This window comes from Sorex araneus, chromosome 4 (genome assembly GCF_027595985.1).
Source record: "Sorex araneus isolate mSorAra2 chromosome 4, mSorAra2.pri, whole genome shotgun sequence".
NCBI classification, from domain to species: Eukaryota; Metazoa; Chordata; class Mammalia; order Eulipotyphla; family Soricidae; genus Sorex; species Sorex araneus.
In genome coordinates this window covers 60,382,181-60,409,641 of record NC_073305.1, presented here as the reverse complement: position 1 = coordinate 60,409,641, position 27,461 = coordinate 60,382,181, and the positions used below count along the sequence as shown (strand labels likewise).

At 40.2% G+C, this 27,461-nt stretch overlaps 1 protein-coding gene, 1 non-coding gene and 1 pseudogene across 9 annotated transcripts; 2 read left to right on the top strand and 1 right to left on the bottom strand.

Moving 5' to 3' along the window:
- The first annotated feature begins 316 nt into the window (after nucleotides 1-316).
- THOC7 (THO complex subunit 7) lies at nucleotides 317-27,100 on the top strand. 8 transcript variants are annotated; one of them, XM_055135029.1, is made up of 9 exons: nucleotides 317-555; nucleotides 7,680-7,916; nucleotides 18,664-18,781; nucleotides 19,494-19,621; nucleotides 20,203-20,289; nucleotides 22,963-23,020; nucleotides 25,331-25,397; nucleotides 25,481-25,550; nucleotides 26,191-27,100. In XM_055135029.1, the coding sequence occupies exons 2-9, from the start codon at nucleotides 7,889-7,891 to the stop codon at nucleotides 26,256-26,258; spliced, it is 624 nt and encodes a 207-aa protein (XP_054991004.1). In that variant the 5' UTR covers nucleotides 317-555; nucleotides 7,680-7,888; the 3' UTR covers nucleotides 26,259-27,100. The 8 variants fall into 8 exon arrangements, with proteins under 8 accessions (XP_054991004.1, XP_054991007.1, XP_054991006.1 ...); XM_055135032.1 differs by lacking the exon at nucleotides 7,680-7,916 and adding an exon at nucleotides 6,588-6,612; XM_055135030.1 differs by lacking the exon at nucleotides 317-555 and adding an exon at nucleotides 6,996-7,644 and having other exon boundaries at nucleotides 7,728-7,916.
- On the top strand, nucleotides 16,459-16,596 carry LOC129404745 (small nucleolar RNA U109). Its single transcript, XR_008630101.1, has one exon. It is a non-coding gene; the product is annotated as a small nucleolar RNA U109 (small nucleolar RNA).
- On the bottom strand, nucleotides 16,595-18,646 carry LOC129404209 (60S ribosomal protein L37a-like; annotated as a pseudogene).
- Nucleotides 27,101-27,461: the final 361 nt, after the last annotated feature.

Below are 27,461 nucleotides of genomic sequence, written 5' to 3'. Positions count from 1 at the left end.
CGGTGTCCCGGCTCCGCCCGCCCCGGGGAAGCGAGCCCACGCCACCCACCCGCCCCGACTCCCCCACTGCGGCAGCCCAGAGGGGGCGGCCGGGGCCGCGGGGCCGGGGAAAGCGTCAGGGCCCCGACCCCGGGCGGCCCGCCGCTCCCGTCGCCCCGGAGGCGCCCGGGCGAGCTCACCTGGCGGCTGGCGGCGGCCTCCGGGGCGGCCTCTGGGCGTGGGCCGGGCGGGGGCCGCGGGGGGGGTGGCGGGGCCGGCGAGGGCCGGGGCTGCTCCGGGGCCGCCGCCGCCCGCCCGACCTCGCCCCCACACGCGCCGGCCGCGGCCGCCCCCCGGGGAGTGCGGGGAGCGCGGGGAGCGCGAGCGGCGCGGGTCCCGCGGCGGCGGCGCGGCGCGGCTCAGGCGTCGGAGCGGGCGGCCGCAGGCGCCGCCGCCTCCTCCTCCATGGCTGTTTACCCGGCTGCATTGTGGGAGTTTGACCTCCGCCGCCGCCAACCGCCGCCTCAGCTTGCGCCGCCGCCGCCGCCGCGCACGCCATGGGAGCCGTGACTGACGGTGAGGCCCGCTCCGCCGCCGCCCCAGCCCGCACCCCGGCGCCCCGCGGCCTCCCCGCTACCCCGCGGCCGCTCCCGAGACCCCCGGCCACTTCCGGGAGCCCCGAGGCTCCCCCGGGGCCGACCCCTTGGAGCCCCCGGGCCCCTCCGGCCGGTTCCCCCGAGCCCTTCGGCCTCTCCCCCAGAGCCGCGCCTTCCCCTCGCGGCCCCGGGCTTCCCCCGTCCCGCGCTCCCCGAGGCTGCCCCGGTTCGTCTGGGGGCCCCGAGCACACGTGGGGGACCCGGCGGGAGGTTCCCGGAAAGGCCCTGGGAGGATGGAATGGGCTCGCACCGGGTGCCCATTGGGCGAACGGGAGGAAACGGGGAGCCCGGAAGGCCAGGCGGCCGTGGGAAAGCCTCAGTCCCGACCCCCGCTGGAGGCCCGGGGGGTTCGGTACCAACCGGGCGGAAGGGGAGGTGGGCCCGGGCGTCAGCCTGCCGAGGGCGACGCCCGGGAAAGCCCTCCGGGCTGATGGGGACGAGCAGCCCGGACGCCCCGGCTCGGGGCGGGTCTCGGCCGCGGGAACCCAGAGGCGCGGGCGGCTGGAGCGGGAGGAGCAGATGCGGACGGGGTATCGGGAGGAACCGGTGCGGGCGCGGTGTCTGGGAACAGTGGGGGAGACGGGGTGGAGGATCAGAGCCGGAGCCGGCCCAGGCAGGGGGCCGCGGCGTCCGGGCGAGGATGCTCGGTCGCACAGCTGGCGGAGGGACGGGGTGGGGGTCCGAGGGTAGAGTAGAGTTGTGGACCGTTGTGGGGGCTGCGGAAGGATCGCTTAGTCTAGGGACACCGAGTCTGTTTGGGTGGCGGGGGACACGACAGGAAGTGTGGGGCCCGGTGGAGAGCCCGAGTCCGAAACTAGGAAGTAGAACAGGGGCCTCTGCGCGGAAGGGCCGAGCCCTGGGAAAAAGAGTACTAGGCCCGGATTAGTGGGGACAAGGAAGGTAAGGGGCGAGGAATTTAGGGAATCTTCACTTTGCTCCATTCAAGTATTTATCTTGTCTGGGCTAAACCCTGGGATTACAATCCAGAAACAGCAGGTAGATCTCCCCACCCCTCCGAGATTGGTGGGAAAATGCTCTGGATGATCAGCTTGAAGGATGGCAGCTCTTAGCCCAGGGAAGTAAGCAGCATCTGAGAACTGTGGATGTTTGCCCCCGTTCTCCAAAATCAGAAGCCTCCCTGCAGAGTTTCTCCTAATCCTGTTCTTAACGGATAAATCAGATATAGTGGAACAGGTGTTCCAGGTGGGAAACTGTGCAAAGGCCCCAGTGTTCAAAAAGCTCAAAGATGACAGGTCTTGGCTAGAATTTAGAACTTTAGGAGCCAGAGATTTCTGAGGGAGAACCACTGAAAAAGTGTTTATAGTGGTTTGATAAAATTTGCATCAAAGAACAAGCATTGCTATTATGTGAAAAAAGTAAAATATAATGCTTTGCATTACTGTAAACACATAGTAAGATTCAGTAAGTATTATTAAATGTTAAGAATTGGTTTGTCTTTTCACTTTCCTCTGATGAAGTCTGTGCTTTTTTTTTTTCTTTATTGGCATTCCATATCCTTTTTGCTGGTATCTGTACTTATTCTTAATGACCAACCTCAACTTTACCTTCATCTTTGGACCATTTGGTCGTTAACTTACTAGCAACATTATTTTGTATTGCTAGACTTTAATACTTAATTGCATTATATGACATTCCAGAAAGTATTCGAGGCAGTTTACCATAATAAGAAATCAAAAGTAAAACAAGAGTGGGGAAATGGTGCAAAAGAATGTGGAGACCAGAAAAGAGAAGTGTAGAAGTGAGAAATGGGGGGAAAGCAAGATTCTCTTGTTGCTGCATTAGTCTATATGGAGAGACAGGCCATGGTCTCTGTGTCCTCTGGCTCTTCTGTGATCCCGTATTCGTGAAAGAGGCTAACTTAGCATAAGACACTCAGGACAAGAAATTTGTTCTGATTGAAACACTAGAAGGGAAAAAAATCTTTAGAGTTCTTATAAACAAAAACCAGTGTTATATCCCTATCTCTTCTCAGCATTGAGGGTCATGGGGTGTTTATTAAAGTAATAGTCCTTAATAGTTGATAGTCCTTCCTAGGTCAAATAAAACTAAATCGATAGTAGGCCTTGTGGCTTGCTTGGTAGTTCTGCTGAACTGTTTCGGATCATAGCAAAGTCTTGCTTGGTTTTTGTTTTTGTTTTGTTTTTGGTTTTTTAAGAAATTTATATTGAGGAAAGGATGAAATCTAGCTACACATGGTTTTTCTTAACTAAATTTTTGGTTAAAATCAAGCAAAAGTGAGTAGTATGTGTAATAAGTTAACATGTGCATCATTTCTAGGCACCCAGCAAGGTGTTGCTCATCACAGTAAATTATAGAGAGTGTTTTGTTTCTGCTTAAGAAGTAGCATTATGCAAGGAAATAAGTAAAAAAATATGAGTAATATAAATTATGAAATTAAGATAGAATAAACTTGATTTGGATGACAAAGAATAATGGGAGAAGACTGCTATAGTTCACTTAAAGTGGTCAGGTGTGATCTTTGCAAAGTGAGATATGAAGGAATTAATCGTCTGAAGAGCTCAAGAAAGCACCGTAGATAATGCAGAGGTGAAAACAAGCACTGTTTCCTTTAGGGAAGAAGAGGGATGTGATGCAAAAAAATCAGTTGGAGCGCTGTTGGCTATGGAAATGGAGATAGTTTTCTATTGGCGCTTGAGAAGGATTGAAAATTTTAAGCAGAATAAGTGATACCTCTTTTGAATAAATCTAGGTACTCTGTATAATGAATTCTAGGAAGGCAAGAGCAAAAGGAAAGGTGAGAAGCTAAAGAGAATTCCATATGGGGCTGGAGCGATAGCACAGCGGGTAGGGCGTTTGCCTTGCACACGGCCGACCCGGGTTCGAATCCCAGCATCCCATATGGTCCCCTGAGCACTGCCAGGGGTGATTCCTGAGTTCATGAGCCAGGAGTGACCCCTGTGCATCGCCGGGTGTGACCCAAAAAGCAAAAAAAAATAAATAAATAAAGAGAATTCCATGTGAGAGGTGAGGTGGGTTTGGGTGAGTGTGGTGACAATGAGAAAGGGCTAAGAAGTGGATAGCCTCCATGTCTTAGTTATACTGAAAAGTTTTGGGGAGTACTGGTACTGATACCAATTAGGCGGCCCTAATGTCCCTTACAAATTTGAGGTGCCTTGAGAGACATTGGGCCTCATGTAATCTTCACTTGTGTCTCTGCCTGTCCAGTTGGTTTGGGAGCTCTTGGAGGAGAAACTCATTATTTGCAAGCAGTGAAATGACACATTGGCTAATTTGAAGAACTGCCTTGCATCAGGGGGAGCAAGGAAGACATTGTTATCTATACATACTGAAATATAGATCTTTCTACTAATGCTGTCCTTTTGCAGATGAAAAAATGGAGGTCCTAGGAAGTTAGTGATTATAGCCATAATTGGTGGTAAAGTCATTTTCTCTTTCCCTTGTTGTCACCATAAGACAGATTAGATGTCACCATTAATTTAAACTATGTTTACAGGGGGGGGGGTTGTACATATTAATTTACAGGGTGTTAACAGTGGTAGTACATTGATAAAAATAATTTTAGAATCACTTGTTTGCATTTTTATTTTGGGGGTCAATTGCAGTAGTACTCAGGGACCCTGTGGTGCCAAGGGTCAGATCCAGGGATCCCATGTACAAAGTATGCATGCAGCCCCTTGAATTGTGCAGTGCCTTTTTAGAATCTTTTTTTTTTTTGCAGCATAGGGACATTGGATACATGTACTGTTATTATCAGAGCAACAGATGGAGGAAAAGGGGGTATTGAAAAGACGAATGTGGCTATACATTTCATTTCATGGAACTTATTGATTTAAACAGTTTTTTTCTTTTTTTTTCCCCCAGCATAATGCATGGATATATGCATTTTGTCTGTAGACAAAAGTCTGACTCACACGTGCAGTTGTTATACATCTGAGCTACATCCCCAAGTTGAAATAATGGCATCTACTATGCCTGTGAACAGTGTGACAGTAATGGAACAGTGTTATGAATTCTAATAATGAGATGGTGTATTTTTCCTGTGAATAAGTGACAGTACTCATTTAAAAAAGGGGAGTTAATATATACTTAATAGGCCTATTTTTTAAGGGTGCAGTGTGATAATATATGTAAAGCACTTCAGAAGTGGGGTGACCACTTGTTTGTCAGGAAACTCCAGAGTGAAAGGAGACTAGCTAGATGGTCACCAAATAGTAGGTTTGAACACTGTGTAAGTATGGACTGCTGCTGTTATTCTTTCTTGTTCAACTGCCTTTTGATGAAATCATCCATTGTTAATTAGATACATTTGTGGGCATGTTTGGCTTCTGGTGTTTTTGGTTTTTGGGTTTTGTTGTTGTTTTAACTAATAGATTAGCCATTCTGTTACCTTTGTTACCTTGTCAGTTGCCCAACAGAGGGGCTGCTAATACAATTCAGCTACTAAATAATGTTTCTTTAGCCAAGATAAATGATTTTGCAAAGCAAATTATTTTCAGCCTTTATTAGAACTTGCATCTGATTTTTTTTTTTTTTTTTTTTTTTACTCCTGGCTCTGCACTCAGGAATTACCCTGGCCGTGCTCAGGGCACCATATGGGATGCTGGGATTTGAACCCGGGTCGGCAAGGCAAACGACCTACCCACTGTGCTATCTCTCCAGCCCCCTTGCATCTGATTTTTAAACCTAAAGAAAAGCAAAGGCTCTCAGTGCTTGTCTTTATTTAAATTTCTAAATTTTGACTTAATTTAACATTATTTCAAAATTTGCCTACACTGGTTATAAGATCTCTCAAGAAACCAATATTATGTAAAGGAATCAAACTATTTTCTTTTCACTTACTTTTTAATGTATCTTACTATTTTCTCATTGTTTTAAACGTAATTTGTTTTATTTTGGACTCTCACCTGGCTGTACTCAAGGATTATTCCTGGCTCTGTGCTCAGGGATGATTCCTAGTAGGGCTCAGGGGACCATGTGGTGCTAGAGTTTGAACCTGATGGTCTATGAGTAAAGCTAGCACCTTAGCCATTATACTCTATGGTTTGAGTTTTTGGTTTTGGTTGGTTGGTTTTGGGGCCACACCTAGCTGTTCTTGGCTTACTTCTAGCTCCGAACTCAAGAATTACTCCTGGAGTTGCTGGGGCAGGGGATGCAAAGGGGATTGACTAGCTGCTGGCAAGGCAAGCACCATACCCCAGTTTGGTTTTGGCTTTTGGATGTACCTGGCAGTGCTGAGGGCTTATGCTGGGTTAGGTGCCACTCCTCATGATGCTCTGGTAACCACATGTGGTGCAGGAGATCAAGCCAGATCCAGCCACATGCTAAGGAAGCACCTTGCCTACTGTAATATCTTTCTAGCCCCTTGTGTTGTTTTTGTTTGGGGCCATATCTGGCTGAATTGAGGACTTAGCCCTGCCTCTCAGCTCAGGGATCACTTTGGCGGGACTCTGGAGACAGTATGTGATGCCAGGGACTGAACCTGATTAGACAGCATGCAAGGCAAGCACCTTGCCTGTTGTGTGACTTTTAACTTTTTAAAGGAGAAGCTAGATGTTATTTCACAGTAAGGAATCTTAAGACAAGGAGATATATATCATTCTCCTTAAAAACTTATGAGCAGTGTTGCCCTAATGATGAATCTGTCGGGAATCTGCATATATGCTATTCCTACATGGTCTTATCCTCACTTCTTCATAGGTCAAGTAGGCCCATTTCTTCCTAATACATCATAAATTTATTAAAGAACATTTTACTAACATAAAAAGATGTAAAATATCTCAAAACAGCCAACAAATTCTAGCCAGATAATTGCTCTTTTAAAAAATAATGCATGTCATTGAAAATTAAAGAGATGTACAAAATAACAAGTGAAAACTTCCTCTTCACTTGCCATTAGTAATCCCCTTTCCCCACATAGAATTGTAAACTATGTTTTTATTATTCTCCCAGGATGATTTCTAAATGCCTACGACAGGTAAGAAGCACCTTATTCTGCTATCATTTCTACCCTTTATTTCCTGTGATGTTTAATCTCAGGGAAGTAACTTCAGTTCTTCCATAAGTAAAATATGGATAATATCTAATGTCTAATATATAGCATATTGTAAGCTTATATATTGATTGGTATGCCAGTATGTACATAATGCTTAAAATTTTTTATACAAATTTTATATACTCATATAATTAATGCTGTATTTTGTTACTGTATTTTAATGCATCTTGGAATTCTGTCTACCTCCTTATTTTTTTTTTACCAACGTGTAGTATGCTAGTTATAAGACTAATGTAACATTTATTTATTTCAGTTTCTTATTCTCACAGGAAGTGTTACAATGAAGATGTTCCATAGATATCTTTAACTTTTGTGAGAATAATTTCTAGAAGACAGCCTAAAAGACAACTGGGTCTCAACTTTTGAATACTTCTGTATCACAGTGGCACAAATTTTTTAGCTATTTTTTTCTACTGTAATCTAGTCACGAATTGTTATCCCTTTTCAGTTTGGATCCAGAGTATTTAGGAATATCAAGAAAAAGCCAGTGATGAATTTGAGAAACAACATTTTGCTAACCTGATTTTATAAAGGAAATGCAAATCCTTCTTGGTGTATCATAGGATTGCTGTTTCCTAAAAGCAGATGAGATGGCAGTGCTATGAAATCTAGCAGCTGGGGAGGCTTATTTGAAGGAACTCAGCCCTAGGACAAAGTTACATAACAGGAGGTTCTTGCCACTAGTTGTCAAGCCTTGACCTGTCCCTGAAGTGTTTTAGAAGTTGGTGCCCATTATCTTCCAAATTGCTCTCCTCTTTCCTTTTTTGAATACTTGTTTCAAATGTTCTGAACACTTGTTTTGTTTTAATAGCTACTGTGGGAGAATAACAATTACGGGTTTTGAAATAAATGTTCATCTGGATTTGTGAGAAGTTGTCCTTTCCATGCTAAAATGAGAACAGAGCAAAACTCACTGTGCCATCTGACTAGCAGCTCAAAAATGGAGTTAGTCTGGTAACTATAAGAGAGTCATTTCCTCCTACGTTTAGACTTCCTGCACGCCTGAAAAATTAAGTACTAAAATCTAATTCCTTAAGAAGCCAAGAAGAGAAATGGTAGAGCAGACACCGGGCATGTTTGAGGCCCCAAGTTTGATTCCTGCCACAGCGTGGACCTCTCACTCTGCTGGGCCAAGCACTGTCGCTCCATGGTGGCGCTCATTTGAAACAGAATCTGGGGCCAAAGAGACAATGCAGGAATGGACACACTTACTTTGCATTCTGCAGGTACTGTGTATGGTGCCCCAAGCACCAGTAGAAATCATCACTGAACAAATAGCTAAGAGGATGCTCTGAGCAGTGATGGGCATGGCTCTGAAACTAAAACTTAAATCTAATTCTTTGAAATAACTTACAGAAACCTATTTAGTATCTAATGTCATTTTTATGTTTCTTCTAAGTATAGGTTTCCATATGAGATAAAAGGGATATCTATAATACATCCCAATTTTACAAAAAAAAAATGCTAGCTTTATGAAGCATTAATAGGCCATAACTGATTTTAAAGGGATTTTATTTGGGGGGGGGCGGGGGGCATACCCAGAGATGCTCCGGATTACTCCTGGCAGTACTCGGGGGACCATGTGGGTTGCCCAGGATCAAACCTGGGTCAGCTGTATGTGAGGCAAATGCTCTACTCTACTGTCGCTCTGGCTCCTTAAAGGGATTTTGAATGGCAGACAATTTATGGGTGCAAGTATGGTATAACACATAGACTTAGAAATCTAAAGTTAGGTAGAAAAACACCATCTGCAGGCCTGGATGTTAAATATTTTGGTTTAAAAAATTGTCCTGGCCAGGAACATAATATAAGGGTATATGGCTGCCTTGCATTTAGCCACTGGGCACTGGAAGGCATGACCCAACAATGGACAAAACACTTTCTTGATGGCATTGATCCTCATAATTACTAAAAGTAATGACTGATAAGGAATGATGTTGATAACATCAATAAAATGGTATCTAAGTCACCTTTACTACTATTATTTTAGTTTTGGAGCCACACCTGGCAGTGTTTAGGGCTCACTGCACTCACAGATCACTTCTGGTGGCCTTGGGGGACCATATGGGATGCCAGGAATCAAACCTGGGTCAGTGGCATTCAAGGCAAGGGCCCTACTCACTGTACAGTTGCTCTCACACCGCTCTTAACAACTTTTAAGCGTGGACCAGGCCCACTAGAATTATTAATATTAGCATTCATATTGCTTACAGAAATCTTAAAGCATAGTTGTAGGATGACATTACTTTGTCCTTTCCCTCCTTGCCACAAGTAGCTTGTCCCGGTTTTACCCTGAGTTTAGGCTTACCCCAGTCTCACCCATCAAGGTGTTCCCAAATCTCTCCCATCCCTTTGTTTAGCTATAATCACTTCTCCATGTTCTCTTCCCCAAAACAGTTAATCCGAAGCTTTTCCTTAATCTGACTGCTAATTTGCAAGGTCAGACCTTCCTAGGATACTGAATTTATATTATATAAGTTAATATTGCCTTTCTCCTCTTCTTGTGCCTTTTGAATTATTTACTTTAAAGCTATGACTGTTTTGTATAGACACAAAAAGACAATATTATGTTTTTATAACTTAGGAATTAATTGGCCTCGAATATTCCCTCCCGGGCCTCTGCTTTCTCCACTTGAGCCTCAGTTGCCCTCAGTTCCTAGCACCCCAAAGTAGGGTCCCCGACGTGGGACAGGAAGGATCCAGGGCAAGCGGTGAGTTATGTGCTACCCTGGCATCGAGATGGGCCTGGCCAAAGTGCCTAATTCTTAACTATAAGTTAAGAGCTTGATCATAGACAAATGCTGTCATGATCCAATAGTAATTATGAGACTGGGACCCTGCAGGGATAGGAAAGACTGATCTGGCCTGAGCACTGTAGTCTGAGATTGAGATGGCCCCAGGAGAGCAATTCTATAAGCTTTAATGCATCTCTTATTGTGTCCATACAAAATAATTAATATTGTGAATTCTTATATGTTTGCTGGCTGAGGAGAAGAGAAACACATTCATGGGACTCCGCCCTTGGGTGGATCCTCCTGCTGAAAGAGAATTAAGTCCTAGGAGAAGCATCCCCTAGGGGAAAGGAACCTTACCCTATTGATGGTGACCACACCTACGTGTAGGCCCCAACCCCCTGATGCTGTAGAGATTTAACTAGGCTGGGAGAGTGGGTTGGGGGGCCAGATCCACGGGTGAGATCCACGGGGAGAGATCCAGGAGAGCGGGAGAGAAGCGGAGGGAGAGAATGAAATAAACGGATCGAGCAACCAGTTTGGCCTTCCTTCTTCCTTCCGTCGCCCTCGACCGACGGTACACACAATGGTTCTGGGGCACCGGACGCGGGCGGTGAGACAGAGCCGCCCGGAGAGCCCGCGAGTGCACTCGCGCCCCTCGGCGTGCTTTAGTTTTTTACACATAGTAATGATTTATATAATGTTATACTAAGCAAAAGTATTGTACAGCTCAACTTAGAGCTAATTGATAAGATGCCATTAGAAAATGCTTTGTTGGACATGTCAGAACTGTCAGCAGAACACCTTTAAACTTAAAAAGAGTGAAGGTTGTTTACAAACTGACAACTTAGCCTTTATTTTGTTTGTATTTGTAGCTATGTTCTGTACTTTGTGTTTGTTATTTCAGTAATTCTCATCCTTAGTGAACTTTCTAGGCAGCGACTGTGTGCTGTTTAGACTTGAAATACCATGACCTTGAAATGTGAAGCTTGAGACAGGAACAAATTTGAGAAATATCATAACTGGGCAAAACAGTATGTATAAGTGGTATATATTTGTCTAGACTTTTAGATTATAGACATGGCTTGAGTATTCACTTTTTAAAAGTTTTTGGAGTATTAAATGTGGATTAAATTTAGTAGACAGCTTCTGTAAAAAATACAAACACACGTGCGGAAGGGGTGATGTGTGTTCGCTGACTCTAGGGGCGGCTCTCTCTCTCTCTCTCTCTCTCTCTCTCTCTCTCTCTACCTCTCTCCCTCTCTCTCCCTCTCTCTCCCCCTCTCTCTCTCCACACCGCTCACATTTGGTGCTCTCGAGCCATTGTGTATGAACCGGATCGGGATGGCTCCTCCTTTGTGCTTTTCTTCTGTGTATGCCATTGTGCTCTCTTCTATCTGTCTCTCTATCTCTGTCTCTGTAAGTCTCTCCTCTGGTCTCTTCCTATCTCTCTTCTTCTGATTTCTCTCTCTCTGGAGCCCTTCAGCTTCTCTCTCTGGAGCCCCAGTCACTCTTACTTCTGACTCTGACCCTATTCTCTCTCACTCTCACTTCTGACTCTGACTCTGACTCAGATTCTCACTCTGCTTCTGACTGATTCTGACTCTCACTCGCTCTGTGCTTTCTTTCCTCTGCTTCTGGCTCCAATGACTCCCTGATTCTCTTTTGCTTTGTGCTCTGCTTCTGTGTCTTCTCTATATCTACTTCTCTTACAGTCTTAGTTTATATAGCAATCACATAGGGTGGTGACACAAAGGTGGGCTGAACATTAACAAATCAACAAAGGGGGGTAAGACCACTCCTCCAGGAGATTAACAAACTTTCATCTAAGAAGAATATTCCAGATTACTAGGAGATCCGCTTAAGGGTGGGATCCCATCTAGGGTGTGTTGCTTTCTTCTTTCCTCAGCTAGTAATCCACCTAAATATAGTAAATTTATAGTAAATTTACTTCTAATGTTTCTAGCAATGTCAATCTGTATGAAGTCAGTAAGAGATATATCAAACTTAAAGTTTGGTTCTTCCTGAGGACATCTCAGTATATTTTCTAGACCACAGTCCTCAGGTCAGGTTAGTCTCATCATTACTTTGGATCATGACAGCATTTGTCTCTGACCATGCTCTCAACTTATAATTGAGTATTGTGACGCTTTGGCCTGGCCCATTTCGATGCCAGGGTAGATCACAGCTTGCCTTGAGTCCATTCTGTCCCTCGTCGGGACCCTGCTTTTGGGGTGCTAGGAACCAAGGGCAACTGAGTCGAGAAAGCAGATGCCCAGGAGTAAATATTATTGAGTCAATCAACTTCCAAATTACAAGGCATAATATTAACTATCTTCCTATGTCCATACAGAAAGGACATTGCTTTAAGGTAAACTAAGTTTTCTGCAGCAAGGCTAAAAGGACAAACCCAATGTTATCCTACAAGCTTCCTTTTTTCTATCCAACTCTGAATAGGCATTGTGTTCCTTTCAATACTTTTATTTCCCTACAGTTTCATCGCAGTCTAGCAAAATAGATTTTACTTCCATTTTATAGATGAAGTTGTTACACATATATAAACATAAAACACTGAGAAACAACCATAACAGTGGCTCCAGTTTTTCACTTCTGTTGCAGATTTTATGACTGGCTTGACAAGCAATCCCCTGGCACTAGAGCTAGTCAGACCACACTCCTACATGTGCCATCCAGTGTTGGCATTGACCTCTGCCTTCTCTGCTCAGCCCTAACTTGCTTTCTAGGACTCTGAGTCTCATCTCTTAGTCAGTTCATGCTATTTTATTCCTACCACAGAAATTCCTAACTATCCTCCCTGCCTTTGGGCTGTTCCCAGTTGCAATCTATTTTGTTCACTGTCCTCAGTTTACTCCTCCTAGAAAGTCGTGCCTGTGTATTCTTAGCAATCCTTAGTACCTACCAGCAACATCCAAGGCTACTAGTATTGCATTCACTAATGCAAACTTCGATGGTCTCTCATGTTTGTCTTTGTCTTTGCTCATTTAACCTTATGATGTACAAATGTTCTCATGTCCCAGATCCATTCTTTCATTCCTCATCTCTGCTGCTGCTCACAGCTTTCTTCCTACCTGAGTATAGGGACGAGTAAAGGACATTAGCATTTTTACTAGTTTCTTTTTTCAAAAAAGAGAAACAACTTTTGGGGCCAGAGTGACAGTATAGCTGATAGGGTTTTTGCCTTGCATGTGGCCAACCTGGGTTCAATCCCTGGTATCCCATATGGCCCCCCAAGCACCACCAGGAGTAATTCCTGAATGCAGAACCAGGAGTAACCCCTAAGCATTGCTGGGTGTGACCCAAAAAGAAAAAAAAATAAAAAAGAGAAACAACTTTATTGAAGTATAATTGATAAAGAACCAAACATATTTAATGTTTGCAATTTGATGTTCCCATATATGCAAACATCTGTGATACCATCATCTCAAACATACCTTTTCTATTCAAATACAGCAAATAGTATATATTGTTCAAAAATGAAATAACATTTTAAAAAATTTACACAATTTATACATTCATGGCTGCGTGACCTCGTACAGTCTAGCCCACTGATATACCTAAAGCAGCATGTGTTTGGTTTTAACATACTTGCTTGTGTTCTCATATATACATTCTCTATCTCTCTTGGAGAACCCGGCAAGCTACCAAGAGTATCCTGCCCACATGGCAGAGCTTGGCAAGCTCCCTGTGGCATATTTGATACGCCAAATACAGTAACAGTAACGGGTCTCATTCCTCTGATCCTGAAAGAACCTCCAATATGACACTGTTTGGAAGGATGAGTAAGGAGAGGCTGCCAGAATCTCAGGGCTGGGACAAATGGAGACATTACTGGCACCCGCTTGAGCTGCTCGATGAACAATGGGATGACAGTGATACACAATTTCCAGCCTGTTCCCATCATTTATACTGCCCTTCTTCCTTAACAACCATTTTGTTGTGCTTTTTTATATATGTCATTTGAGGGAATCAATGTGAACATAAGCATATATGAATCTATTGGCTTTATTTCCACCACTTTAATATTTTATCTGAAAGGTAGCATACTATACACACATCCTTTTGTTTGTTTAATGAATTTTAAATGGTCTCTATATCAATGCAGAATTTTTCATTATTTTTAATAGCTTCATAGTATTTTATCATATTCTTATGCCAAAATTTATTTTTCGAGTAATTTATTATAATAGTCTATTAATCTAACAATATTGCATATGTAAAACTATCAAAAGAAATGGTGAATCAAAGTTTGAAATTTTGATAGTTTTTCCCGTTTTGAATTGTTGATTGTCATGTATCAAAAGGGTTCAGATGTTACTTTCCCTGGTCCCACCAAGTGAAAGGAAACTAACCTTTTTTTTTTTTTTTTTTTGTGTGTGTGTGTGTGTGTGTGTGTGCGCGCGCGCGCACGCGCGTGTGTGTGTGTGAGAGAGAGAGAGAGAGGGAGAGACAGAGAGAGAGAGAGAGAAAGAAAGAGTTAATGTAACAAGTGTAATTTACTCTCTGTATTCATAGGTGTTTCATTTCTCCACCTGGAGTGAGAGATCACTAAAGGATCCAATTTAAAATTACTCATTGAGTATCAGGAATTTTAAGTCATAATATGAGAATTGGAAGGAAATAGAATGAACACATCCTAAACTTTTCCTCCTAATTTATCTGACCTATATAGTATTTTAAACATTTTAGAAAGACATTTTAAGTTGGGACAGTGTGTACATTTTTGTACATTTTATATAAAAGTACTCAGATCTTGGACTTGAGAGATGGTACAGTGAATAGGGTGCTTATCTTGCATGTGAGCAACCTGGATTCAACTACTGGCACTCTATATGGGCTCCTGAACCCCACTGGCATTATTCCTGAGTACCACTGGATGTGACCCCAAAACAAAACCAGAAAGTGCACATCTAAAGTGTACAGCCAGAGTGATCATAAAATGTGTTTGAAACATTTCAGTCATTCATCAAACTTTAGAAATCTCTTGAAAAACTAGCTCTGGTTATTACCTTAGTTAAGTAACTCTGAGGTTTCTCTAGGATGTTATCTGCTTATTCTGTGCATTTATATTCAGAATCTCTAGACCTCAAGTAGGAAGCCCAGGTAGGTATCTTGGAGAATAGAGGGGATTCTGTGGTTTGTAGTAACAGAGATTAAAAACAGTGAGGGAACGTTAACATCATGTTTGCCGACAGACTGCTGAGCCCTGTATGTTTACTTTTGTTTTGTTTTGTAGCCGCACCCTGCTGCGCTCAGGTTCACTCCTGTGGGCATGGGGGTCCATAAGAGCTTCTGACAATCAACCTGGGTTGACCCTGTGGAAGGCAAACATCTTACCTGCTGTGAAATCTCTGTGGCCCCTAGATGTTTACTTTTAACAAAGTTAAATTATGTTTCTCATTTTTAAATATTATTTTTCTCTATTTTAATCTCTTCATGAACTTTTTAGTCTGCTCACATAACATTATTGGTGGGTTTTTTTTTTTTTTTTTGCTTTTTTTTTGGATCACACCCGGCGATGTACAGGGGTTACTCGTTACTCCTGGCTCTGCTCAGGAATTACCCCTGGCAGTGCTCAGGGGACCATATAGGATGCTGGGAATCGAACCCGGGTCGGCCTCATGCAAGGCAAACGCCCGACCCGCTGTGCTATTGCTCCAGCCCCACATTATTCGTGGTTTTAAGCTGATACTCGTTTGCGTTTTAAATGTATAACATGAAAATACCTAATGAATCTATAGCTTCAGTAGCCTGTCAAAGCCATGACTGAGGAAAAAGCAAATTCTAAAAATGTTTGTTTGATGTCACAGAATGAATTTTATAACTGGAGCCATCTGCCTTCCAAAGTTTATCTCCGCTGCACCTGCGCTCAAAAATTCTTCTGCCTACACACAGGAACTATTGTTTAAGGATTTTGTTGTTGATTCATCATGCAGGCTCTCCAGGAATTATTCACACTGTAGAGTTTATTTTTAAAAAACAGGCTGAGGAGATAGCTTGGTGTTAGGGTGGTATGCTTTGCATTCACTATGGCCTGAGTTCTAACCCCAGCACCACTTGTCTCCCATCTTGTCACCACTAAGTTTGACTCCGGATGCCCCTTGAGCACTGCTGGCATGACTCTAGTCATTCCCGGCCCTACGGGACCCAAGCATCTCTCCATTCTTGAACCCTGCATTGAACTGTCCAGGTGGCTGAGAATCATGAGGAAAGGTTCCCCAGTCCCTGAGCATTGTTTGGGAGCTCAAAAATGAATAAATTATATATATACATTATTTTAAAACAAAAAAACAAAAAAGAAAAAAATGAAAAAGTCCTATATATTATTTTTTTCTGTCTTGATCTTTAGTCCCTGTGACCAGAAACAACCACCATTACCAATTCCATGGACATCCTTCCAAAAGAATTTTGTGAATACACGAACATTCGTATATGATGTGTTTGCTTGCACTTACATTCAAAAAAGCCAGTCTCCCCCTTTTCCACACAAATGATTGTTAATTTTGTGTTTCTCTGTACCTGTTTTGTTTTTATTTACTTAACACATCCAAAGAGATTGGAGCAGGGGATGGTGGGGCAAGGACATCAGTGTATATATTCTTACTGTTCCCTTGGCTTTGGAAAGATTACATTCCATGGATGTTCCTCTTAAGCATTCTCACTGGTGACTATTTAGGTTTGCAGGCGTTTCTGCTACTAACAGCACTGCTATGAGTGTCCCCTTAATTTATCCTTATGTATGGAGGGCAGATGTATATAGAGAGTGAGTTCCAAGAATTACGGGATTTAAACCCTAACTGCAGTACAGTTTAAATATTATTTACCATTGGCCAGTTGCCCAACAGTGTACCAGTTTAGGTTCCATCAGTGTATATAAGTACAGTGCCTTGCCAGTGCTTTTGTCCTCAGATCTTTAGGTCTTTGCTAGTCTGATGGATAAAAATTATATATTTTAAATTTTATTTTGCCCTTCTCTTTTATGACCCAGCATTTTGTTTATCAAAAACACCAGCTAAATTTGCATGTGTAAATGCCTGCTCCTTATTCCTTTAGGGGCCGGAAAACATCTATAACATGCTACATTAAAAATTAAGGAATTGTCAGGGCTGCCAACCTTACAGTAGAGGTTGAGTAGTAGTATAATTCTCCTACAGTCCTCTCTCTCTCTCTCTCTCTGCCCCCCCCCCCCGTTAACACACCAAGTCAAAGTGCCAGCTAAGCAAATTGAGCCTCATTCATTGTTTGTTGTCTGCAGTGCTCTTTTTTCTTTTTCTGTTTTTGCTTTACATAAATTCACCCCCTTATTATAGACTAGCAGTGCTTCAGATGGCAGATTTGTTGGTCTTTCAGTTCCTTTGGGCTTCTGGTGGTGCATTTGACTGTGACAGCAGAAGTGGTTCGGTAGGTCCAGGTGCCCCCACGACACTTTTCATGCAGGAACCACAGAGCCAGATGCCCACAGCCAGCTCTTCATCTTGGTCTCGCTGCAGAAGGAGCATGTGTACATGGCATGCTAGCTGATTTTGATTTTCTTCATCTTCCAGAGGGAGGCGCCGTCACACATCCTATATTTACCCATGTTCCCCACCTTCTCGGTGTGTTTAGTCCTCTCACTGCCAACCAGCTCAGGACCCAGAGAGGATGCAATACTTCTATACCCTTTTTCCCTTGTAGCAAACATTAGAGATGTACTTTAAAATCCTCATAAGGAAAGAAATAATAAAAGTATGGTAAATTATACTTCATACACAGTCTTTTCTTTCCCATCTGATCTCTCTTCCCTCCCTCCCTGAATCCCCGCCCTTCTTTTGTGGTGAGGCTCAGACACAGGGCTTTTTGCCTGCAAGGTGTGAGCTGTACCACTGAGCTCTATCTCCAATCCTATCTCATTCTTTTTCCTACTCTACTATATAGTTTTTAAATATTTATTACTTTCTATTCCTTCTACTGCCACCTCAATTGTCCAGAGATATGAACACTGTAGATTTCCTTCTCTCTGGGCCGAATTTATTATTTTTCCCCCACTTTATTTAAACGCTGTGGTTTACAAAGTTGTTCATGATGATTTATTACAGGCATTCAATATTCAAACACCAACCCCCCACCAGTCACCTTCCTTCCACCATTGTCTCCATTTTCCCAACCACCCTTCAAACCTGCCCCTGTTGCAGGTCCACAATAATTTGTTTTATATTTCTTGTTGGCAGTAAATGGCTAACGGAATGATCCAAACTATTTCAGTTGAAGAAATTTTATGAAAATTGTTGTATCTTACCATGGGGACATTAAGTCCTTGTCTCAGATTTTACTAAGCTGTTTTTGCAAGTTTAAGCCTTCACTGTTAATGTTTTTGTTAATTGAGGTTGTTTGGCTTCTATGTTACATTCCATTCAATCTGGCATACTACTACTGGGATGTCAGTATTGTAGAGTTTATAGATGTCCAGAAGATCCAGAATATTTAACTGGACAGACTGGACAGAGGAATTTTAAATAAAATTTTTAATAAAATTTGTTTAAAATAAATTTTAAATAAAAAAACTTAAAACTTATATTGCAGAGTAGGAAAAGGAATGAAATAGCATTGGAGATGTAGCTCAGAGATAAAGCATTGGTGTGTGGGAGGGGCTTTGTTAGGGTGGGAACTGGCCTGCCCCCTTCCCGAGATCACCCTAGAGATCTCAGCCAGGAATGGGTGTCCAAGAAATTTTTGCAGCTGGTTGATCTCTTGTTATTCATTTATGAGTCTCTAGAACAGGGTGGTAGATGGGTGACAGTTATGGTGGCGGCAGCATATGGGTGTGGCTACTGGGGCTTCTGGAAGTCAGAGGAGGTGTGGGGGGGGGGCTCCATCCTGGATTCAAGAAAGTCTGGACAGAATTGGAAAACAATCTCTTTAAGAATTAATGTCTTATCTCTACTAACCAACTCAGTAGAATACCCATTCTTTGACACAGAAGCTTTTCACAACTGACACAACTGACCTCAGCCTCAAAATGGTGTTGAATACACAGTAGAGACTCAATAACTTTATATATGTGAAATACGTGAATATATGTATATAAGTGAAATCCATATAATAAATTTAATCATTTTTAAGTGGACTGTGGCATTAAAACATTTATTCCTCAGTGATTTCTTTGGTTGAATAAATGCATTATTTTTTATCCCTAAGCCAGTTACCAAGAGCCAGACAGTCATTTTAATGTTTTCCTTCCCTCCAGACGAAGTCATACGAAAGCGTCTCCTGATTGATGGAGATGGTGCTGGAGATGATCGGAGAATTAATCTGCTTGTGAAAAGTTTCATTAAATGGTGCAATTCTGGATCCCAGGAAGAAGGGTATTTTATTTCCCTATTGTTTCTATGCTGATGTCCATATGTGATTTTAAATTATATTTTATTGTTCTTTTAGTATTTATATTTACTTACTTAAATGTCCAATGGAAACAACTCTTTGTTAATGAGGAATAGGTAGTTGTGGTCTTATTTCTGACCTTACATCGAAGGCTTGAACATTTAGTAAGATGTTCAAAAGACAAAATGGCAATGCAGATTCATAATCTGGTCACTTTAAGCAGATAAATCACAAGAAAAAAATCTAAATGAAATTTTCTTTTTCTTTTTTGTAATTAATGAGTAAATAATGTTACTGCAAGGTTTAATATGTTCTAATGTTCAAATTTAGACATTTTTCTTCATTTGATTTAGATTTTCAGCTAGAATAGAGTGAGATAATAGAAAATAATTAATGATAAAAAATATAAATCAATACATTTGAAAAAGTACCTAAAGTAAAAGGAGATAGTTGTTTGAATTGAGTTACATTAATAAGGACCAGAATTCTGTCTGTAACTGAAGCCATCTGTAAATTGAAGTATTCTTTACAAGGGAAAAAAAAGGTAATCAGAATTATTTTAAATAAAGCAAATGATCCACTTAGAAGCTAGTATAATTGGTATAATTTAATTACGAAATCTTTTCCTGAACTGTAATTAACTTTGGCAATTCACAAAAATTTTAATTCTGTTTTCTGTTTTTTTTTTTCCATTAGATATAGCCAATATCAACGTATGCTAAGTACATTGTCCCAATGTGAATTTTCAATGGGTAAAACACTGCTGGTATATGATATGAATCTCAGAGAAATGGAAAATTATGAAAAAATTTACAAGGAAATAGGTAAAGCACTAATTATATTTTCTGTGTGTAATTTTTATTTATATAATTAGTATCTGCTAATACTTTGCTTGGTGGTAAATTAATGGCAATAATATTAATAGAAGCCATATAATAAATGTTAGCTAAAAATGTATCTTAAGACTGGAGTTATTGCAGTGGGTAGGGTGCTATGTGGCGCACCCAGATTAAATCCCCATTACCTGATAGGGTTCCCCCAAACCCTGTCAGGAGTTGAGCCCAGAGAGCAGAGCCAGGAGTAAGTCTAGAGCACTGGCAAATGTGGCCCACAAAAAATGTTTTAGGAACCAGAGAGAGGTAGTACAGAATGTAAGGCCCTTGCCTTGCACCTGGCAGCTCCAGTTTAATTCCTTGTACCACATGATGGTCCCCTGAGCACAGAGCCCCGAGAATACTAAGTATCACCAGGTATGGCCCCAAACAAATTTTAACAATATTCTGTGTTATAGCAATTTTATAAATAACTATTTTTATCAGAATTTTAACCTAGTTTTCAACCATTTTATGATTGAAAATGTGTGTGGATTACATAAGTTGTAATGATCTTTAAAAATCTTATATAGAATGTAGCATTGCTGGAGCACATGAAAAAATTGCTGAGTGCAAAAAGCAGATTCTTCAAGCAAAACGAATACGAAAAAATCGCCAAGGTAAGGATTTTGTGGAAGTTACTGACTAGTAGTCTCATGCAATATTTAATAATGCGAAAGAAAATCTGCAGCTATAATCAACCCAAACTATAAAAAAGAATTAGGAGATAGGCTAATTTTTAAAATGTGTTTTTCTTTAACTAGAAAGGGAAAGTTCTGCTTAAAATTTTTTGCTGCAACATTCTGCTCTTGAGTATTGAGTATTTTATTTTTGGTTTTGGGTATTCTTTTTTATTTTAAATGTTGTTTACTGTACCCAGAAATATTTGCTTCAACTGTTTTATCGACAAAGATGGTTAAATTAACTAGATTTTAGTTATTTGTTTTAATGAGTTTGCTTTCAAGAAAAAAAAAAAAAAACCATTAACTAATGTATGCCAAATCAGTTTTGTTAAGTACCAAAGCTAGGTACCCAAATATCTAATAAAGAGGAAGATTAAATGCAATTTTTGTCTAATTGCATTTTTTCTTTTGGCATACAAAGCATGATTATTGGGAAAGGGGTGTGGGTAGCAAATCAGGAGTGCCTATTGGAAGGCATCAGGATTGCAGTGCCAGCTGTTTGTCCACATACACACCACCAGCCATTTGGGAAAACTGCTTTTCAGCCACCATTCACACTAAATTTGGTAAAGCCTTACTTCGGGTTGTGGTTCTTCTGGTGGTTAGGGAGCTCGTATTTGGCCCAGTGGCCTATTATGTGCTCTTTGTTCTGTGGTTTGGAGCAGATGGACATGATGCCTTGGCTGTTGTGGATCCTGGCCACCATGTCTTGGGGTTTCTAAGGCACCTGACATACCTGTCAGAAACCCAAGATTGGTGACAGCGAGAGAAGATATGAATGTCCAACATGAAGGACTTCAGCAGGTTGGATATACTATCAAGAAGTATATCCTTGTCTTAACCCCTGTAATATCTGTTTGACCCCAAGTATTTTTTTTTAATTAGGGCATATATTTATTGCAGTTCATAAACATGATTTCAAAATAATTTTTTTTTTTTGCTTTTGGGTCACACCCAGCAATGCTCAAGGGTTACTCCTGGCTCTGTGCTCAGGAATTACTCCTGGCAGTGCTCGGTGGACCATATGGGATGCTGGGAATCAAACCTGGGTCGGCCACGTGCAAGGCAAACGCCCTACCCACTGTGCTATCTTTCCAGCCCCTCAAAATAATTTTTAATGGTACTGTTGTTTTTATCATGAACATTAAAATAAAAATTAAATATAAAATGATTTGATGTAAAATGTATATAAACTAGAAGAAAATAGGACATGTTCAGTAGTTATTTGGCGGTGTGGGTTTTATGACTAGGTTCTTTCAAAATTGAAAGAATATTATTTTTATTTCCTTTATTTACTGGTTTGGGAAGCACACCAGCTGTGTTTTGGGCTTACTTCTGGCTCATCTCCAGGATCGTTTGTGGTGCTGGGGATTGAACCTGGGTCAGCCACATGCAAGACAAGTGCCTTAACCTCTCTACTGTCATCTCAACCATTTCTCTGGCTTGGGAGTGTATGTTTTTTTGTTTGTTTGTTTGTTTGTTTGTTTGTTGGGTTACACCTGGCGATGCACAGGGGTTACTTTCCTGGCTCTGCACTCAGGAATCACCCTGGCGGTGCTCAGGGGACCATATGAGATTCTGGGAATCGAACCCAGACACCCTACCTGCTGTGTTATTGCTCCAGCCCCAGAAGTGTATTATTTTCAATCCAACATTGTTTTTAAAAATTACCAGTGAATTTTAGTACACTGGTTTCCAAAACTAGTGGTAAATTTCCCTTTTAGTGATTTAACTAAGTTATAATCTTTTTTAAAATTGATTTTTTAATTTAAAATTTTAGTGTTCTAAAGCAAGATATAGCAGTTTAATAACCTAATTCTTATAATTATTGTAAAGTATATTTTAGAATTTTTATCATCAGTGACACTTAAATGAATGCTGCCATTAATAATTTTATAAGAAAGCTTAGGACATTAATTTATAAAAAAGGTTAGGAGGAGATACATGTTTTACAGGGATCAGTGGAATAGAAACAAGGTTTCCAAGTCTTTTTTTTTTTAATTTAATGAGTTTTAAATCACTTTTAAACTTTCTGAAATTTTTATCATTATAAATGAACAGTATTCATTTTCTGTTATCCAAGATCTTAAATAAATGGTATGATATATTTATACCACACATAGATATGTTTTTTATCCTGTGCAGATAGCAAATAGGTGCAGCTCACAATCTCTTGACAATCAATACTGATTTATGTTTACTTTTGCTAACTCTGGCCTTATATTCTGACCAGAGATTAGTAATTGGGGGGGGGGGAAACAAGAAGGTCTAAAGTCCTCCTTTGGGACACTTACTGTTTTGAGTTTAGAGATCGTAGCAGGTGGTGTGAGGGGCCTGATGCTTTGAATTGCTTACTCCTGGTGGTGCTGGGGAACCGTAGGGTGGGTGATGATTCTGACTTGCAAAGCATGTTCTCCAGCCCTTTGACCTATCTCCTGTGCTCCCCTGTTTGGATACCTTTCAAATCACATCATTACAGTTGGAGTGAGTCTAATGAAACTGGCAGTGCTCTTTTAATATTTTAGTTTATGTCTAGGAGACATTTAGAACACTTTGAGTTTATAATCCAAGCACAGGAAAAGAAAATCTTAATTTATTTTTTTCTTTCAGAATATGATGCTTTGGCGAAAGTGATCCAGCATCACCCAGACAGACATGAAACATTGAAGTAAGTTTAATGGAGACATAATACAAGCCTTGCTTGTGACCAATCATTATTCAATTCCTGGCACTGCATATGGTCCCCTGAGCACTGCCAGTATTGACCCCTGAGTACAGAGCCAGTAGTGGCTCCTGAGAATGTGCGTGGCTCCCAAACAAAAACAAAAATATAAGTTTAAACCTTCCTTATGAAGAAATACTTTGGGGGAGGGGATTGAATAACTTTTGTTTTTGTTCTGTTTTTTGTGTGTTTGGTAGGTTTTAGGGCCACACCCAGCGATAGTCAGGGGTTACTCCTGGCTCTGCACTGAGTAATTATTCCTGGCGGTGCCTGAGGAACCATATGGGATGCGAGGAATCAAACCTGGGTCCTCCTACCTGCCGTTTTATCAATCCAGCCCCATGATTGAACAACTTCTTCAATTTTAAAAGTTTTTATTTTTAGTGAAACAAGATAGTTTTTATTGAACAAAACTTAGAAAGATGTGAGGAGAGATGAAGTGGGAGATATTTGTTCCAGAGAGAACCTGGGCTTTTCCAAAGTTGAAAAAAGCCACAGGTAAAGAGACATGGAGACTTGCAAGCAAAATTCAAGGGGAGAAACGGGTTTGAAGAGCAAGCCCATGCACTATATTTTTATGGGAATGCATAATATGTTTCAAAAGGAGAGCATATTTAAAGTTAACTTATACATTCAAATATCTTTGAATTTTATCCCAAGTCCTCTGTCCCAGACCTTTTTCATTTCTCTACTTGATTCTGACAATCATTATAAAACTCCAATCCTTTCTTAATATTTGTATTTTTGAGTAATACATAGTATTGAATATGTTAATGTACAACTTTATACATGAAATTATATTTACACATAAATATAATTTTTCCTTTTCTATGTGATGCTGGGATTATTTTTTTAATATGGCTTTGGGTCATCTCTGTATTTTTTTGAAGAATGCCTTTTTAGTTCTTGCATCTTTTTTTAATTGTTGCTGTTATTGTTGACTTTTGTGGTATGACTATATGTATCTCAGTAAATGTTAGGTATTTACATGCAGAAAGAAGTCTCCCAATAACCACATTGTCCTTTTGTTTTTGTGGTAGATTCTCTTTCGCTTTATAAAAGTTTATTAATTTGATGATACTTCTATTTATTCTTGATTTTTTTTCCCCCTTGCCAATGAATTCTCCAGATATATCTCTGATGTCAAAGTTCAGGAGTCTCACTTATTTTCCTCCACATACTTTGGGAACTTTGAGATCTGATACCTAAGTCTTTAGTTAATTATGAGTTAACTTTTGTCTATGGAGTTAAATAATAATCAGATTGTTTTCGTTCCCCTCTCCCCTTTTTAGCATGTTTCAGTCCAGTTTTTCTAGCACTATTTGTGCTTTTTTTCCCCAATATTGTATGGATTTGGCTCCTTTATCACAGATGGGATGTGTATATGTATAGGTTTTTTTCTGGGCTCTATTGCTTTGTTTACCTATTTTGTTTCAGTATCACACTGTTTTAATCACTATTTTGTAATGTAGTTTGACATCAAGGGTTTAAATTTTCTTTTCTCTCATAATTTTATTATTTAGCATTTTTGAATCATTTGTTCTACAAAAAATGACATTGTGATCACTGTATCACTGTATCACTGTCATCCCGTTACTCATCGATTTGCTTGAGCAGGCACCAGTAATGTCTCCATTGTGAGACTTGTTATTGTTTTTGGCATATCAAATATACCACGGGTAGCTTGCCAGACTCTGCCGTGCTTAAACACTGGGGATAGCCCCTATTAAAAAAAAAAATCTAAAACTTTATTTTATTGAAAATAAATGTCTTTAGAAATCATGAAATTTTTGTTTGTTTTGTTTTGGACACGTGACAGTGCTCAGGGGTTACTCCTGACTCTGCTCTCAGGAATCACTCCAGTGGGCTCATTGAACCTAATAGGACACCAGGAATCAAAAGTCATAGTAGGCTGCATGCAAGGCAAGCACCCTATCCACTGTACTATCACTCTGACCACCAAAGGTTATGAAAAAAGCTTAAAAGACCCACATGGGGTTGATTCCTGTCATGATTTAAATATAGTAGCTGAGTACTTCCAGGAATGATTCCAGCAGGCAGAGCCAGGAGTAACCTCTCAGCATTGCCAGATATGGCCCAAAAAAACCCAAAGGAAAAAAAGTCCATAATGGAGGTTATAATCTTTTTTATTTTAAAAATACTATTTAGTGACTAAGAGTTTATTAATTTTGAATTTTGTCTCTTTCCTTCTCCCAGCTTTTAAAAATATAACCTCTACCCACTTTTTTTTTTCAGGGAACTTGAAGCTCTGGGAAAAGAATTAGAGCATCTTTCACACATTAAAGAAAGTGTTGAAGATAAGGTACTTATATATGTATGTTAGCATTTTTGTTTTTTAAATATGTTTATAGATTGGTATATATTAATTATTTTTTGTTAATACAGCTGGAATTGAGACGGAAACAATTTCATGTTCTTCTTAGTACCATCCATGAACTGCAGCAAACACTAGAAAGTAAGTAACAGTATTCATAATGAACCTTTTAGAAAAGTTTTAAATGAGAGGCCTGCCTCTTCAAATATATATCTTAAAGAGAGACTTTGAACTTCAGAACTGAAGTATAACTAGATGATAAAAAAGGATTTATTTCCAACTTTAACTATCTGAATTTTTTAGTAATATATTAATGATTTAAATTAAGATAAATTTAAGGATGATATGGAATTTTCCAGGAGGTATTTTAGCTTACTGTTATAAATTAACAGTTCAGAACTGAAGTGATGAGCTTGATAACACATCCGCATACTCCTAATGGTCATTGTTTCTTTGGGAAACTTTGGGAAATTCTTTGAGACTTTCTCCTTGTTCTGACTGTATTGTCAGTTGGAAATTTGTGTTACCTCATTTGATTACTTTGAGGAAAGCCATAAGATTTAGAATTTTTAATGAAATCTATCACATAAAACTTGTATTTTGGTTAAACTAATGAGCAAAAGTCAAAGTAACATGTTTAAAATCAAATATTTATAATGACTGCGTATAACCATAAGTTGCCAATTTGCTGTCTTTGTTTTAAATATATTGGCTAATAAAAACCAAAACTTTCTTAAACATTTTAAGTCAATTTAAGTAAAGTTTTATTTCTCCATTGCAGATGATGAAAAGCTCTCAGAGGTCGAAGAAGCTCAAGGAACAAGCATGGAAACAGATCCTAAACCATGATCATTCACCATTCCCACAAATATTGAAGTAGTAATATCTTAGTGTGTTAGAATTTGTTGTGCTCTCTTGAGATAGTGTTGGTAGTAAGCTACTTCACTTTTTAATTATTAATGCACAGGTCACATTCCTTTACATGAAGAAAATTAGTATAGACATGTTGTTAAGGAACTGCCTTTTTTATTAAATATGAAGGTTAGAACAGTATTCAAATATAATAAAATACTATCAAACCAAATACCATTGTGCTTATTAGTATTTAAGGTAGTGTTTAATGGATAACATTAATTTGTTTACCAAATAAGTTGAAGACTAAGGCTTGTTTTTTTGGGTACACATGAGAAAATTAGTCCATTTCTGGAAATTATTGCTACCTTTAAAAATGGAGTCAATAAATGAGCTTCAGGAGAGCTACAAACTTATGAAACCATGAGGAAAATGTTTGTGATGTGTACCCAGTATGGAAGAGGTAGCATGATAAGGGTTGTAGAGGTGGGCTGAAGTGAGAGTACAGCAGGTAGAGCGCTCGCCTTGCATAAGACAACCAGGTTTGATCCCCAACACCTCAGATGATCAACCAAGTCCACCAGGGGTGAACCCTGAGCACAAAACTTGGAATAAGCCCTGAGCTCCACCGGGTGCAGCCCCAAAATAAAAAAGCGGTGTAAAAGATGCAAAATGAATTGTTATGCATCACTTTCTAGATTTTTCACTGATACTTGATCATTGTTAAATGTAAAAGATTTATAAAATTAATACTGAATCATTCAGTTTTCATAAGTATTGAGTTACTTGTTGAATACTTTTTAGGTTCTATCCTATCCATTTATTGTAGTCCAGAAATATCACTCTTTGCACTAATCCTTTACGCTTACATTTTTATAATTTTAGTAAGAATTCTTTAGAGTATAAAATAAGCTTAATAATAGTCAAATTAAAAGGGACCTTATATCTTCCAATATTTTCTTCTAATTTTATCTAGCAAGTCATTAAAGAAATTTTCTTGCAGAATTGTGATGCACTGATAAACGTTTCTATTTTCTATTGTTAGTAGGAATCATAAAGAAAAAAATTTATTTATATTGACTCAGTTAACACTAATTTTTACAAAAGTTTTTCTTCTTCCCTAATCAAGGACCATAGACTGAGAGGTGGTTGGGATCACCTCAGGTGCGTGCTTGGCACTGGGGATTAAGCTCGGGGTAT

Excerpts from the sequence above, each read along its gene's own strand:
- THOC7 (XM_055135027.1), top strand. The coding sequence starts at position 1,066 with ATGGGGACGAGCAGCCCGGACGCCCCGGCTCGGGGCGGGTCTCGGCCG. Across the intron at positions 19,622-20,202 it reads AAAAATTTACAAGGAAATAG|AATGTAGCATTGCTGGAGCA; the intron begins GTAAAGCACTAA and ends AATCTTATATAG. Across the intron at positions 25,551-26,190 it reads ACTGCAGCAAACACTAGAAA|ATGATGAAAAGCTCTCAGAG; the intron begins GTAAGTAACAGT and ends TCTCCATTGCAG.